Source organism: Cheilinus undulatus, linkage group 13, assembly GCF_018320785.1.
Source record: "Cheilinus undulatus linkage group 13, ASM1832078v1, whole genome shotgun sequence".
Lineage (NCBI taxonomy): Eukaryota > Metazoa > Chordata > Actinopteri > Labriformes > Labridae > Cheilinus > Cheilinus undulatus.
In genome coordinates, this window is record NC_054877.1 from 28,222,584 (window position 1) to 28,237,712 (window position 15,129).

Below are 15,129 nucleotides of genomic sequence, written 5' to 3' on the forward strand. Positions count from 1 at the left end.
TGCTAAAATTCATATTGCCAAAGCAAACTATAGATAACGTAGCTAAAATTGCTAAAGCTAAGCTTACAAAGCAACTCTGTAAGCTACTTAGGTATGTTATCTTTGTAGTTTTGTTAGCTTTAGCTACATCTGCTGAAACTCACATTGCTTAAGCTAACTATAGATAACGTAGCTAACATTGCTAAAGCTAACCTTACAAAGCAGCTATGTAAGCTTCATAGGTATGTTATCTATGTAGACTTGTTAGCTATTGCTATAGTTGCTAAAGTTAACATTGCTAAAGTTTAAGCTGCTGAAGGTAACTTAGTTTAACTGGCTTATATAGTAACATCAATTATGTTGTTAGTATAGCTATGTTAGCTTAAGTTAAAGCTAACAAGGCTTAATTTGAATTTTCAAAAAGATGTTAACTGGAAATATGGTGTACCTATGTATGGCAAATTACGGCCCTTCCTTTCCTGAGATACATGGTGTCTCAGACTAATGGTTTGTGAGAGCTGCTGTCATAAATGTACAGTCTGCAGCCAGACCCCTGTCGGTGTGTTTGCCTTGTTTTCTATCTAGCATCATGACTAAAATGCAAGTTAGCATAAACACAACATGTTAATGGTTAATTTGTTGTTTTATTTGCCATCTATTTAGTTTAGTGTGTCATGATGGCAGATTGCTTACTGGCATAAATAAAACATGTAAATGTATATTTAGCATGTTTGTTTGCTATTCGATCTTAGTGTGTTATGCCAAATTTGCTAGTTAGCATCTAAACAAAATGCGAATGGATATCTAGCAGGTTTGTTTACTGTGTTCTCCATCTAAAATTAGATTATTCTGGCAGCAAGTCAAAAGTGCTAGCTAGCTAACATAAACACAACACTCTTATGCATGTATTGCAGGTATCTTTTCAATCCTTCTTAAACATTCAAGAATGTGAAGATCAGTACAAAGGCAAATTTGTTGGGAATTTCTTTAGATTTTATTTCTTTTTTGTTTGTTTGTTTGTTTTAAACCAGACTAACAACATTTTAGTATAAAAAAAGACACATGTGCTTGTTGAAAGTCTGGATATCAGTCAAAGGATTAACCACAGTTCTTTGCCACATTTTATTCTTCAATACCAAACAGCTGAGTCATCACAGTTTGGTCTAAGGTGATGGGGTTACTAACAGACTAAAACTGCCACCTTTCAAAACCCTGGGTCATTTAGATGATATTGAAAGACATTGTGGAAAGTATTCAAACTAATGCTGTTATCTGTATTTCTAACATTGTCATGAGGCTTGAGTTAACTTAATCACCACTGTCTGCACCCTCTTCAAGCCAAAGTAAGGTCTGCAGCCACAGAGCATAACTAATAGAGAATAATCATATCATCTGAAACGTTTGTCAGCTATAAAAGGGAATTAAACAGGACATGTCAGTGAAATACTGCAAATGATATGGAATCCATTTGCTGAAATCGATGTCTTCTCGTCTCAGTCAGCCACAGTGAGTGTGCGCTACCTCGCATGAGGAAAGGTGGACACCTAGTGGCGGAAGCCTTTACCATCACTCCGACACTGAATTTAGTCTTTAACTAAAAGCAGTGTTGATCAATAACTAGGACAGTAAGGACAAAAGGAATGATTTTTCGACACATTAACTGCATATATTTTGTATTTGTCCATTTTTTGCCAAATTTTCACTTGTAATTCATTCTTTCCAAAAGCAAACATATTATTCATTCATTATTATTATTCATTATTTTGCTGGAATGTTTTTTTATTCTCTAAACGACTACTTTAAATGAGAATAAACAACATAAGCACTATTGTTTCTTTCCCATGGCCTCAAAGGTCAGTGGGCGATACAGTAATAGTCTGCGGCCCCCGAGAGCCACAGCTGCTCTTCAGCTGAGGGAGCTCATGAAGAATTTGTCAGAGTGCGCCCTTATGACCGCTGGGCTAGATTTATGTGATCCTGTGTCACCCACCTGCTCCCTTTTCACCCACTCTCAGGCTCAAACCCCTATCCCCCACACTTAAATGCACACCTGTTAGTTTTTCTTCTTTTATTTGATATGAAAGAAAACCTGGAGGTGGCTTTTTATCTAACTGTCCTTCTCCTCATCTTCTCCTGCTTGTTACAGCAGACAGAAATAGTATGCTTGATGACTCACTTCACCCGAGTCTTTTCAGACACCAGGTGCCGTTAACAAGGATGTGTGCTTATAGAGAAATAAAAACATCATGGATTGATCTCATCTTGACTCCTGAGATAACAAGGATCTATTCAGACATGAACTACTCCTCTGATGTTTTAGAAAGCCATTTGATGCAGCAGCTGCTGCTCACATGGATCATTTAGGAACATATGGGTAGAGCACCAAATGTTAAATCATGTGAGATCTTTAGATATAATGAGGATGCAATACTACTTGCAAACCCCACACATACACGTGTATATGTAAGTTTCATATGAATTCGTATGGATGAGTACATCCGTTCTATCTTTTTATCTCATTGCTGATAACGATGGTTCAATAAAATACAATTAACTGAGAACACTGCACAAACAGCTCGGACAACTTTGTTTTATTGAGTTCATTTCAACAAAACATTTCACTCGCACTCCCTGGCCTGTAGTGCATTAACCACACCTTAACACTAAGGCATGTCTGGCACTAAACGTACTTTTGTTTCAGTAACTTCCAGTGACACAAACTGAAAGTGGTTGCCACAAGTTTAGCTTCTTGTGACCAGATTTAAGTTAGACATACACACAAAACATCCACTCTTAGCAGCAGCCACATAAATAAAGAATAAGGCACGAGACAAACCTATAGGAAAATATAGATTTCTGATATGAATGTATGCATTTCCCCCGAAAATTTACTTTATTTTCCTCTATTTCCCACTCAAATATAAATGCCCCTTACTATAGTGCTGTGGAGAAAAAAGAATCTGTACTACCTCATGATTCATATTTTTAAATATGCACAAAACTTCATAAAATATGAGTTTTTATTTGTTGGTGCATCAGTTTACACCACAGTTACAGCTGTTTCAGACTTGGTGCGTGGTGGCTGCGTAACAGCTGCGTCACAGCATCTTCATTTTGGTGTGTATGTTAACAAGTCAGGGCTTTCAGAATGAGTGTGTCATGCAGTTCATAAGCATATCTCATGCGCCAGGATTGTCGAGAATTACCTGCCTATTTCACGTGTCTTTCCACTAAAAGCAGGAAAAATTCACACAGAGAGAATTCAAACAGAGAGGTGTATTTACCTATGTCAGCAGATATGTAGAATATGTCTCAGGTAAGACAAACACAGCACTGGTTTGTGCCCAGTTTGATATTTCTGTGGAGAATCTCACCTCATTTGTACTGAAGGATTTTATCTGATATTTTCCTGCTTAGTTATACATTGGGTTGAGTAATTTGTAGGGAGATTTATTGAGGTTGGACTTCTCAGGACTGTGACAGCAGGAAGATGTATACAACATGCAGCCTGGTATGGAAGCCATGATGGCATGAGCTAGAGCTGACACGCGCGGCAGTTATCCAGCAGCAAACATGCACCAAGTCCAAAACTGACGTTAGTTATTGCACAACTCATGGGCCATATGCGGCTCATCAGGCTTTAATTGGTAGCTCGCATGGTAGCTCATAAAAATGTGACAACACAGCCAATACAAATGAAATGTTAAAATATAAACAGAACACTTCCCCACAAACATCTAAAAGTTCACATTATGGCAGAAATTATGTTCCTAGACTCTGAAAAGTCAGTTATAAAGCCAACAAAAGGGATAACGGTCATCTGATTAAATGACAATGTGGTGGATCGTAGATGCCCTTAACAAAGATGTAAGAGACCTGGAGTCTCTGCTTTGAAAGGTGAACTTATTAAGTTGCAGAGAAATGACACTCAAAAAGTGAACTCTGATCAGGTGTAGGCTACTTCTGGAATTGGTGTTTAAATCAAGCTTTGAAACAAAAAAAGTCTTTTGGGAGCACATCCACCCATCAGTCAACATTTACAATCATGAACACTATCCAGAGGATACAAAGAAAATGGAGTAACCGGTTCAGTGATGCACATCTTGAATGCCTGACACTGATTTTAATGACAGATTACATATATAACCGAAGGAAAGTGAAGGAAATGCGTGCTAGCTTACGCCAGTATGAAGATAGACCTGGTTTGAATCTAGACTGTAGTGGCTGTGTTGTTACACTATTTTAGGATGACAGATTAATATGCCAAAATACAAATCATTATGGGTGGTTTTCTATGATAAAAGGGGCTCTTCTGTTAACTTTATTCTGTCAGTGGGGCCCTCATTAAAATTGTGAGAATCACTGGTGAACACCTTTGAGGTGTAAAACTTGCACAGTTTGGTGATGAAGCTCCACTGAGGTCACACAGGTGTTTCAAACGTGGTACAGAGGCACCACCCTGATAATGTGCTGTCTACATATAGGGCATCTACGATGTGGAAGTGCCAGGTAGCAGTTGTGGCAGCAGCACGCGTGCCCACAGTCCAACAGAATACAATTACGTGGCCGAGTGAGGCAGATCACACAGGCGTTCTCCAGGTTTTCCTCCTCATCTTGATCTGGGCTTGCTGCTGAAGCACGCGCTCTTGGGGCTTCAGCCCTAAGTCTGTCAAATTCCCTCCTCTCCTGCTCCTGCTCCCATCGGACTTTCAGCTGGTGGTAGTAACGCCGACCAACCCATAAAAGGACCGCTGCTCCAGCCAGAGCAGAGATGATGGCCAGAACCTTCCACAAAACAGCTGAGCTCTCCTGCTCTCCTCTGAGGGTGTCAAAGTCCGTAGTGCTCAAAAAGTACAAAGAACCATTAGAGGGGGGTCGTAGATTCAGGGTGCCATCTGTGTCTAGAATCAGCTCACCCACACATGTAAGATTCGCACCAACCTAGGAAAAGAAAAGCAGAATATTTGTGTAAGTCTTATTAAGACCACTTTATAAATATTAACTCTACTAATATGTGACCTGTGGACTGACTTTGAGCATTTCCTCTGTCTCCAGCTGCCCTTTGAGTTTCTCCCCACTGAGGTATTGTCCAACGATGTCACCCAAGCCATATGTGACCTGGTGGAACTTCTCATAGGTTATCTCCATGTAATGTCCTAAGGCCTGCAAAGGATTCAGGATTCTGACAGTCGTCTCATCAGGTCCAGATATCAGGAACGCCACTGAGTTCACTCTTTGGTGTAGAACTCTTTCACTGTCTGTCCTGCAAAAAGTAAAGGAGAAAAGTTGGTCTCTTAACTCTCAAATATGGTGAGAAAGACAAAATGCTGAAGACATTTGATTTTGGGGGTTGTCTTGTAATCGCAAGCAGGTCTGTCTGCAGAATTCACTGGGCCCCAGAAAAACTCATTATACTGGCCTGCCCAAGCTCTGATTTATTAATGATATTAACATGAGTGATCAGAGGCATTGGTGCTGGCATCTTTTCAATCAGTTTCCACATTTTGGAGCTAAAAAGTATGTCAAAAATATCAATTTGTGCTTATATTTAACCCCTTTCCAACACTTTACTGGCCAATTACACCATGTCATAAGCCTATGTTTACTTCTTGTAACCCATTTTTGACACTTTTACCCTTTTTACGCTTCTTAAACCCATTTTTGTCACTTGAAGTACTTTTTTTATTTGCCTGATCCATTTCTTATGCTCTTCTACAAATTTTCATCACTTTTTGAACCCTTTTACCACTTTTAAACTCTTTATACACTTTTTCTGTCCATGTTTGCCACTTTAAACTGATTTCAGCCACTTTTTAACCGCTTTTCACCACTTTACCTTGCTTTTTTTGTCTCTTTTAACCAAATTGTATAGACTATCACCAATGTTTACCTCTTAACCCATTTATTGCCACCTTAACAGTTTTTCACATATTTGTTGTCTATATTTACCACTTTAACTCCTTTTGCCTACATTCTACCACATTCCCTGGCCATTTTTGCCAGGGAAAGTGCAATACTTATTTTCTACAATCCCCTTCTCTGCCCCCCTTACTGCTGTTGGTCCCACTCTGCTCACTATTAAATCAAAATGGAGAAGTCTAAAACACAATGATTATATGTATTTTATGCATACAACCTTGACACGGTTCTTACCAAGTGCGTGAAAGGCCGTTCCATACCAGCCTGTGCTCCGTTAACTTGAATTTCTGCAACACACCGACCAAATCTTTGTGGAAGTGACTTTTCAGTGGCTCTCCGATTGGCTGCACAGGGCCTACATAAAGTTTAAACAGACAGAAAAGAGATTAAGAGGAAAGGATGCTATACATAGCACATGTATGTTGTGAAACAAGCTTGTGAGACTCTGTTTACCTTCAATGACAGCATACTGTAAACATGCTCCTGGGGTAGCTTTCAAAATGTCTCCAAGTTTGCTATCTATGTTGAAGTGTGGCGCATCCTGTCAACAAAAGACACAGATTGTTTATATGCAGTATAGAGACATCCTTTTTTTTTTTTTTTACAAATTAGACAGCACATGGTAGCAGGAAACACAGCAATTAGTGAAGTGAAAAAAACAAAACAAATTTCTTTTACACTAAATTTACTTATCACGTCTTATTTCCTGCAAATTTTTTCTTCCAAGTATTTTCCATAATCTTTTTTTTTTTTTTTTTTTTTTTTGCAATAAAGAACAGTAAAGTACTGATCTACTCTCAGATAATTTTAAGAAGTATTTGAATGCTTATTATCATTTAAATGGTTTTCCAACTAACCCCATCCCTTTCTTTTGCTTAGGAAGTATAAAAACAGAAAAAAATCTAAACATGTGACAATAATGGTGGTTATGTTAAATGCTAATAATTATATATGAGTGTCATCTTACATCTAGTTGATCTAGTGTTTTCCGGCTCTTTCTGTAGAGATAATAGCAGATGCCTGTAAGGCTGAGGCTGGCCCCAAGACACACTGCCTCTGTAAATGTCAAAGGAAATCCATCCATTCCTTAAGCGCCTCGTCACTTCGAAGGAAGCAGACCTGCTCGAACATATTTAAAAAAACAATAGATAAGTCAGTCTTGTTAAACTTACAATGAACCAACAGATTAAAGACACAGATGACTTTAACTAGACATGCTGTGATGTGTTCACTGTCTGTGGCATTAAGTATTCGTCTTACTTGGGAAAATTTTGCTGTAACATACGGCAAAGACTGAGGCGATATATACAGATGAGGACAAAATTATTAGCCCCCTATGCAATGAATTTTTTTAAATTTTACTTTGCATCCAGAAACAAAATTTTTTTTCACAGAAAACTAAAACCACCAGTGTCAAAATTATTAGCCCCCATACTAATGGTCAATTGTGTCTCCTTTTTGCTGGATAACAGCCTGCAGTCATTTGTTGTAGTTTTCAACAGATCTCAGGCACGCCTCCTGAGGAATCCTAGCCTGTTCTCCTTTGGTGAATCTCTCAAGCTCCTCCAGATTTGATGGTCCTCTGGCATGGACCTTCGTCTTCAGTTCATCCCACAGATTTTCAATGGGATTCAAGTCAGGGCTTTGTGCAGGCCACTCAATAACGTTTTTTTTGTCTTCTGGAGGTCGTTTTGTCACCAGGAGTGACATACAGCATGTTTAGGGTTGTTGTCGTGTTGGAAGACAAAGCAACAACACACACATATTTTGAAAGTGTCTCTTCTGCAGAAGTGGACATTTTCTTGGTCAACAACCTCTCAGTGCCTTCCTGTGCCAGAGTCTACTGATTGTCTTCTTTGAGACTACAATTCCTAAGTTGGCTAAGTCATTCACTAGTGTCTTGGCAGTTGTTCTGGGGTCTTTAGACACATCTGTCACTAGTTTTCTCTCCAGATTTTTAAAAATCTTTCTCCTCCTACCTCTGCCAGGCATGTACTGTGTTGTGAGGCTCTCTTTGAATTTCTTGATGATACTTCTCACTCCAGTTCTAGTCACTTGGAAACACTGTGATAACTTTGTATATCCTTCTCATGTTTTGTGTGCATTAACAGTTTGTTTTCTCAAGTCAAAACTGATTTCTCTAGTTTTTGCCATGATGCTATTTCAAGTGGCAGCTCAAAATCCTTACGTAAGTTTTTATACTGTGCGCAAATTGGAAGATAACCCTCAGTTTTACCTTGGTTTTACAAGCTTTGAGTGTTACAAAATTAAAGCACCTCAATGGACAAAAGTGGTTTGGCTCAACAAAAGTCAGTTCTAAAAGGCACTTACAACTGAGACCCTGGAAGTTTTTGTGAAACAACTGTGTTTCTGTGTGCGAAGTAAAATAATGTATGCATCCAAAATAAAACTAGGATGTTCGGAAAAGCTGCGTTAAAATTCTTGCTCTGTTTAACAGCACTTGGGAATTACGTCGGAAAAACTGAAAAATTTTAAATAAAACTGATTATTAATTAGATGTAATCCTCAACCTACATTTTATCAATGAAAATTTTTAAGTTTACATCTAAGGAACTTACACATCAATTACCTGATATTAGTATAACAGAAATCCCCTGTGTTTACTTCTCGCATATTTTAGCCACTTCAAAGCTCAACTAAAGTAACAGTTGTACTTTTCATTTTAACATGATCATAAATACCGTTATAACTTCCATCTCATAGATTTGCTTCTTGTGAACTCAGACAAAAAAATAAAATAGATGTGTGAGGTATAGGGATGCAACAATACATAGGACTGTCAGATACTTATCCATTCATATTTATTGTTTTAGAACTTGCTTCTCTTGATTTAATGTCATCCACCTACTTAGTACTTACATTGTTTTATATGTTTTAGATCTGACTTATGTATGATAGTGCTTGTTGCTTTTCTTACTGTGAAAGTGGCGCAACCTGGCACAAGAATGTCCTTGGTGATGAATACAGCTCTGGTTTTCTTGTTTTCACATGAAGAAGGTTAGAATCTCAGGATTCTGGAAATAAAAAAGATCATTTTTAAAGACCTTCTGAGTTTATTTTTTTACAAAAATATTTTAACTTGGTACCTTAATATAGGCAAATGAAAACATAAAGTTTTAAGTGCACTGAATAACTTTTCTTGCAAAGCTGTGGTATTCTCTTAAAATCAGTGGTACTGGTGAGGTTTCAAGTGTTTGAAAATATGGAGAATATGCTGAAGATCGCCATTGTTTGCCTGCCACGTGACACGAAGAGTATTTGTGTGACATTAAAATCTTTAAAATATTTATTGTGGACAGTTAATAGCATGCTAACGCTGCTAGGGCAGTAGTTGAACCAAGTGACCTCTAAACGTTTTTCGTGTCCAACTTAAATTAAGCTATCTTTACATAAGTAGATAATTCATGTACACTGTTTATAAATAATGAAAGTAAGCTACAGAAGTACAATAAAATCTCTTATTTTACCTCTCAGTAGACATGTCGTTCAAGTAGACGTACAGGTGATAAACCGGAACAGAAAGAAGTGTCGCCCGTGACGCTATCACAGACTGACGCTACGTTGTTATGTCACGTGACAGTAAGCGGCGCATGTCCGTTAACCAGCCCCTCGCTCCACGTCTCTTCGCTGGCGAGATGGCCGGAGGGTTACGGAGAAAAGCTCCCGGTTCTCTTTCCCCCTTAAGGGGGAAACTTCAAACACTGTGGCAGGACAAACATTTGGTTCTGTTCAAGACGGAGTATACGTTACTGGTCGTCTCGGTCCTGTGGCTCCTGGAGATAGGGATCAACGTGTGGGTCATACAGAAAGTTGCATGTAAGTAGGCGCGCAGCTAGTTAGCATGCTACAGTGACTGTAGTGTTCCCAGACGTAATTAAATGCTCAATAGCTAGCGTTAGCATGCCGCATTACTTAAAAAGCCACCTGTCAACGGGAATTTACTGCCCTTGCATGACATGTACAGTCGCCTGTTCTGTTCTAGTGTTGAATTACATTATTCCTCCCAGTTCTTCTTGGCTTCAAAGCCTTTTTTTCTGCCAACAATACGGTTTAATTTACTCCATTGTACACTTGCAGTTTAACATAATACTAAGTGCCCTCTCAATGATAATTCATATTTTAAGCATCAGCATGTCATCTGCTTCATGTCCAACATGTTTATCATATATGCAGCAACAATTAAGAAAAAAATATGTGTAATATTTATTGTTTGATATCTTTATGAAAATGTTAGAATACAACAAATAAAAATGATTTTTTTTAATGAGGAGATCGATAGAAAATATGAAAAGCGACCCTAAACTGCAATACTGACTTCCTTAATCAGTAGGAAACAAAAGCACATGCTTCAATAAAGTAAGAGTTGCATGTTGTTTACACTTATCCGTTGTTCCTGCCTCTTATCTACTTTTCAACATCATAACACAAATATCCCTTGTTTGTAATACATTTTCCAGCAATCATGATCGGTGATGTTTGTTCTTTTCTGCAGACACTGAGATAGACTGGAAAGCCTACATGGATGAAGTTGAGGGTGTCATCAACGGTACCTATGACTACACCCAGCTTAAAGGAGACACTGGCCCCTTGGTGTGAGTTCTAAAAGGTTTTCAGTGATGTAGGTCACTATAGGTTCAAGCATGCAGGATAAATAACACCCTTGATCTTGCAGGTATCCTGCTGGATTTGTCTATATCTTCACTGCTCTCTACTACATCACCAGCCATGGGGTTAACATCCGTTTAGGACAGTACCTGTTTGCTCTTTTCTACCTCATTACACTGCTGCTCGTCTTCAGGATATACAACCGCACAAAGAAGGTCAATCTGTGTGACAAAAAGCTTTTTTACTGTGCACTATGAAACTCTGTGTTGTATATCTTAAGTATGACTAAGAAGTTCTTTGGTTTTTTCAGGTTCCTCCCTACGTGTTCTTCTTTGTGTGCTGTGCTTCGTATCGGATTCACTCCATTTTTGTGCTGCGCCTCTTTAATGATCCTGTGGCCATGATGCTGCTTTTTGGAGCTGTAAACCTCTTCATGGATGGATACTGGACTCTGGGCTGTGGCCTTTACAGGCAAGTGTGGCTTCTTTAACAGCATACAACAGCTTTTTGATTTACTATTTTTTTTGTTTGTCTGTTTTCAGTTGACCTAAAAGAATCTGTGTTAGAATATGTGAATCTTTGTAATAAATCCTAATAATTTTACTTTTATGTGTGACTCGTGAAATTAAAACTTAATCTCCCTCTCTTTCTGACAGTTTAGCAGTGTCTGTGAAAATGAATGTGCTTCTCTTTGCTCCTGGGCTACTTTTCCTCCTCCTGTCTGAGTTTGGTCTAATCAGGACAATCCCTAAACTTTCTCTGTGTGCAGGCATACAGGTAAAATATTCACTGCAACATAAACCACTTGTAATATATAATGCTCCCCATTGCCCTCTCTCCAAATAAATCTGTCTTGATGTTGCAGGTTTTGCTGGGCCTGCCTTTCCTCCTGGAGAATCCCATTGGTTATGTGAGCCGGGCGTTTGATCTTGGCCGTCAGTTTTTGTTCAAGTGGACGGTGAACTGGCGTTTCCTGCCAGAATGGCTCTTCTTGAATCGGTACTTCCACTTACTCCTGCTGGTTGCCCACCTGCTCACCCTGCTGCTCTTTGCACTCCAAAGATGGAGGAGGTGAGACTTAACCTTTATCCTTGCCAAGGTTCCTGCCATCAATATACATAGGTTCTCAGCTTTTCATTTGTTGATATTGTGTTTTCAGCTATTTAAATGAATCATGAAGATTATGCAAAATGAATTCAAAAGCAAGAGTTACTCCTTGTAACAACACTGTTTGTTTTGTAGCATTTTATCATGGTTACTGATAGTCCAGAGTTGTGCAAATGAAAAGCGTCTGTGAGGACAGTCTAATTCAGGCAGATTTACACATGTGCAGTTAGGGCTGGGTATTGTTAAGAACCTCACACTTCGATTAGATTTCGTTTCTTTAGGTTGCGATTCGATTTGATATCGATTCGATATTGCTTTAAATGCTTCAATGTCGATTCAGTAAGAAGTAGAAATACACAAATAACCTGATGACATTTTTTTGATAATCATTTTCATGCCCATGTGAACATATTTGGTAAGTCACCTCACATTTTTGAGCAATAAAACATCTGAAAATAAAATTTTGTACAATAATAACTTATTTGTGCATATGGAGTACAAAAGTAAAAACATTACAGTTCTGTATAAACACTGAAAAAGTAAAGTACATGTAAACTTAAATAGTATTTCTGTCCTCTTGGAAATTGTGATATACCTCACATGACATGGTTATGGTTGGCTGTTGTTTGGTCGAGTGTGGCCTCCGTCCATACAACGCTAAATCACACGCACAGTGACCTCCACTGGCCAGGAAGTGAATTGATTCAGAGGATTTGCTGAATTGATATTGAACTGGGGGGGGTGAAATATTGCAATGTATCGATTAATCGATGCAATATTCCTTCCATTTTTTGATGATAAACTTAACTGAACTGTAGGGGATGTTCAGTGCCTTGGGATTTTTTTTGTATCCATCCTCTATCCCCTGACTTATACTTTTCAATAGTCTTTTCTGCAAGTTGCTTGAAGTGTTTTTATGTTTTCATGGTATAATGGTTGCCAGGAATACTGATTCACCAGTGACTACTAGTATCAATTGGCTGGACCTCTGTTGAATTAGGTCAGTCTTTTTTAAGGGGTGAATATTAATGCAATCACTTATTTTACCTTACATCTTTTTGTTTATTGACATTAGACTGTCGAAATCTGTTGTTGCCATTAAAGAGATTTTTTCAAAGAAAGCCAAATTATATTGACTCTGATTGATTTATGAAATCAACACATGGGTCAAACATCCAAGGGATGAATACTTTTATTGGCACTGTACATACCATCATTGGAAATTTGAGTAAGATAAAATACATGCATGCATGTCCTCGCAGGGCTTAGGCAATGCTGTGCTTTTTAAAGATATTTGTTTAATACTGTTTGTTGCTCTGTTTCATCAAAGGTCAAAACTGCAACTTTTTCATTGAATGAATGCGAGTGGTTAATAATTGTCAGAAGTATTGGCTGCAATTTCTCACCGAGGCAGTGTTGGTAAATACGGTTGAGAGCCAGTGATGTGAAGGACATAGGAAGTGCACAGTCATGGGTTAACAATCAGCAGTTCTTACACTGATGTGAAAGTTTTTATAAAGAGACTATTTTCTCTCTCACCAGGCCAGGAGAAAGTATCTTTGAGCTACTGAAGGAGCCAAGCAAGAGGAAAAGTCCTGCACAGAAAAGCACTGCTGATCATATCCTTTTACTTTAGTGCTGATAATTATCTGTAGCAGTGGTTCCCCAAGTGGGGGTTGGGCGAGAGACAGTGGGGGGGGTCCCAGGATGCTTTCCATAAAACAAAGAGAAATTTTATGTGATTTAAAATCATAAATTGTATCTATTTTCTTTAAAGATATTGTTAAAGTGAGTTCAAACTAAAATCAAAATGTAGTTATTTAGTGAAATTTGTGCTTAAATGCAGGTAAAAAATGTACATGATACCTTTTATGCAACATTGCGTGCTTTATCCTCCTCAAGGGAAGATGGTGGTCCCCAGTCTCTGACGCCATTTTTTGCGGGGTCATGGGCTGAAAAGTTTGTGAACCCCTGGTCTATAGAATAATGTGAAATATTAGGGTTTTAACTTCTAAAGGATATTAGCTCTCTGTGCCTGCCTAGTGTTGGCCAGTAAAAGAATGCAGTTGTTTTTTATTGACTTGCTTTCATACCAAACCTTAACAGACAATCACAGATAGTGTTGATTTTGTTCACCTCTAACTTCATTGGCATGTGCTTCAGCCGTTCGCTGCACTACCAATTCTACGTCTGGTATTTCCACACATTGCCTTACCTGCTCTGGAGTGGAGGAGTCAAGAAGCTGGCCCACCTCCTCAGGTAGGACAGAATCTCAACATTAAGCAAACCATTGCCCTTTTCTTTTGTGTTATTTCTCATGCTGTGTTAATGTTTTCATATGTCTAGGGTCCTGATCCTGGGTCTGATCGAGCTCTCGTGGAACACCTACCCCTCTACTAACAGCAGCTCAGCTGCCCTCCATGTTTGCCACCTCATAATCCTGCTTTGTCTGTGGCTTGCTCCACCTCTGTCCTCAGCTCCAGAAGAAACACAAAAAGCTGCTCCTGATAAGGAGAAACGACAGTGAGATTTGGACAGGGCTTGTATTTGGTCAAATCAGTAGCAAAACAGACTCCATCATCCTCCTCACTTTGACACGGACGAAGAGGCGGGCAATTGGCGTGGACTCGTTTTTCTTTTTAAGGAGCAGTTTGATACTTCTCATCTCAGCGAAGGAAGCCAACCTGTAGAGTCTGCAGATAGATGCCTTTGTGATGAAATGGCTTAAATTCATCCCTTGCAGCTGCAATGATGGAAAGTGGAAAATTATGAATTCTCAGGTTTTGTCTCGTGAATAATAGGAGTGATTTGAAAGAAGGACAATGTGAATGATGTGCTGTTTGGAAACAATTTGTTACTTAGGTAATTTCTACCTAACATGTTAAGGTAATGTTGAAAATAATGATGACTCAGAACATTTACTTGGTGCAAAAAGCTTTAATAAATTGCATTAATGGCATTTCCACCTGCCAAATTTTTTCAGTACTTAGTCGCAGTCTTCTCAAATAAAAGGCCAACAACCTCTGGGTAGTGATGTGTATAAAATTTAGCTGCAGACAATCATGCCTGCATTTCAATGTGAAAAAACTGCAGTAGTAGACAGCAAATGTGACAGTTTTTATATTAAACAGAAATGCCACTTGATGCTGTTCTCTTGTTTTAATGAGTGTTCATCATAGAATACATCAATGTTAAATATACTTTCTTTGTTCTTCCAACAATGTTTGTTTAGCATATAACCTACTGTGACAAGTTATTATCTTATTATGAAACACTCTGGGCCTATAGGACGGTAGGCAAGACGGATTAGTACAAAAACATCTTCCACTTTACAGGGGCAACAGAAATGAGCACAAAAGACAGCTCCTTAAGCTGCTTTAAAGTAACATTTTATTAGTTTATCAAATAATCATCAGAGTCATTCTCTCAACACTAACTGTGATTATACATTTGATAAGATGATACAGACTTACAAAAGTCCATTCATAAAGTCATTCT

The 15,129-nt window shown here is 38.5% G+C and overlaps 2 protein-coding genes across 4 annotated transcripts; one reads left to right on the forward strand and one right to left on the reverse strand.

Moving 5' to 3' along the window:
• Positions 1–2,985: 2,985 nt before the first annotated feature.
• Positions 2,986–9,475, reverse strand: mul1a (mitochondrial E3 ubiquitin protein ligase 1a). Of its 2 annotated transcripts, XM_041804372.1 has the most exons (7): positions 9,387–9,475; positions 8,837–8,933; positions 6,866–7,017; positions 6,352–6,439; positions 6,133–6,253; positions 5,011–5,242; positions 2,986–4,920 (listed from the first exon to the last, which is right to left on the reverse strand). In XM_041804372.1, exons 3-7 carry the CDS (start codon positions 6,980–6,982, stop codon positions 4,414–4,416), a joined length of 1,065 nt encoding a protein of 354 aa, XP_041660306.1. In that variant the 5' UTR covers positions 6,983–7,017; positions 8,837–8,933; positions 9,387–9,475; the 3' UTR covers positions 2,986–4,413. The 2 variants fall into 2 exon arrangements, with proteins under 2 accessions (XP_041660306.1, XP_041660307.1); XM_041804373.1 differs by lacking the exon at positions 8,837–8,933 and having other exon boundaries at positions 9,387–9,442.
• Positions 9,476–9,506: 31 nt separating this feature from the next.
• alg3 (ALG3 alpha-1,3- mannosyltransferase) lies at positions 9,507–14,590 on the forward strand. 2 transcript variants are annotated; one of them, XM_041802435.1, is made up of 9 exons: positions 9,507–9,735; positions 10,412–10,511; positions 10,592–10,739; positions 10,835–10,995; positions 11,181–11,301; positions 11,390–11,595; positions 13,174–13,250; positions 13,746–13,890; positions 13,978–14,590. In XM_041802435.1, exons 1-9 carry the CDS (start codon positions 9,510–9,512, stop codon positions 14,156–14,158), a joined length of 1,365 nt encoding a protein of 454 aa, XP_041658369.1. In that variant the 5' UTR covers positions 9,507–9,509; the 3' UTR covers positions 14,159–14,590. The 2 variants fall into 2 exon arrangements, with proteins under 2 accessions (XP_041658369.1, XP_041658368.1); XM_041802434.1 differs by lacking the exon at positions 9,507–9,735 and having other exon boundaries at positions 10,412–10,509.
• Positions 14,591–15,129: the final 539 nt, after the last annotated feature.

Coding starts and splice junctions, on each gene's coding strand:
- mul1a (XM_041804372.1), bottom strand. CDS start 6,982: ATGGATGGATTTCCTTTGACATTTACAGAGGCAGTGTGTCTTGGGGCC. Junction 5,243..6,132: donor AACGGCCTTTCACGCACTTG/GTAAGAACCGTG, acceptor TACTTTTTGCAG/GACAGACAGTGAAAGAGTTC. Junction 4,921..5,010: donor AGACAGAGGAAATGCTCAAA/GTCAGTCCACAG, acceptor TTCTTTTCCTAG/GTTGGTGCGAATCTTACATG.
- alg3 (XM_041802435.1), top strand. CDS start 9,510: ATGTCCGTTAACCAGCCCCTCGCTCCACGTCTCTTCGCTGGCGAGATG. Junction 11,302..11,389: donor CTCTGTGTGCAGGCATACAG/GTAAAATATTCA, acceptor TTGATGTTGCAG/GTTTTGCTGGGCCTGCCTTT. Junction 13,251..13,745: donor ACAGAAAAGCACTGCTGATC/ATATCCTTTTAC, acceptor ACAGACAATCAC/AGATAGTGTTGATTTTGTTC.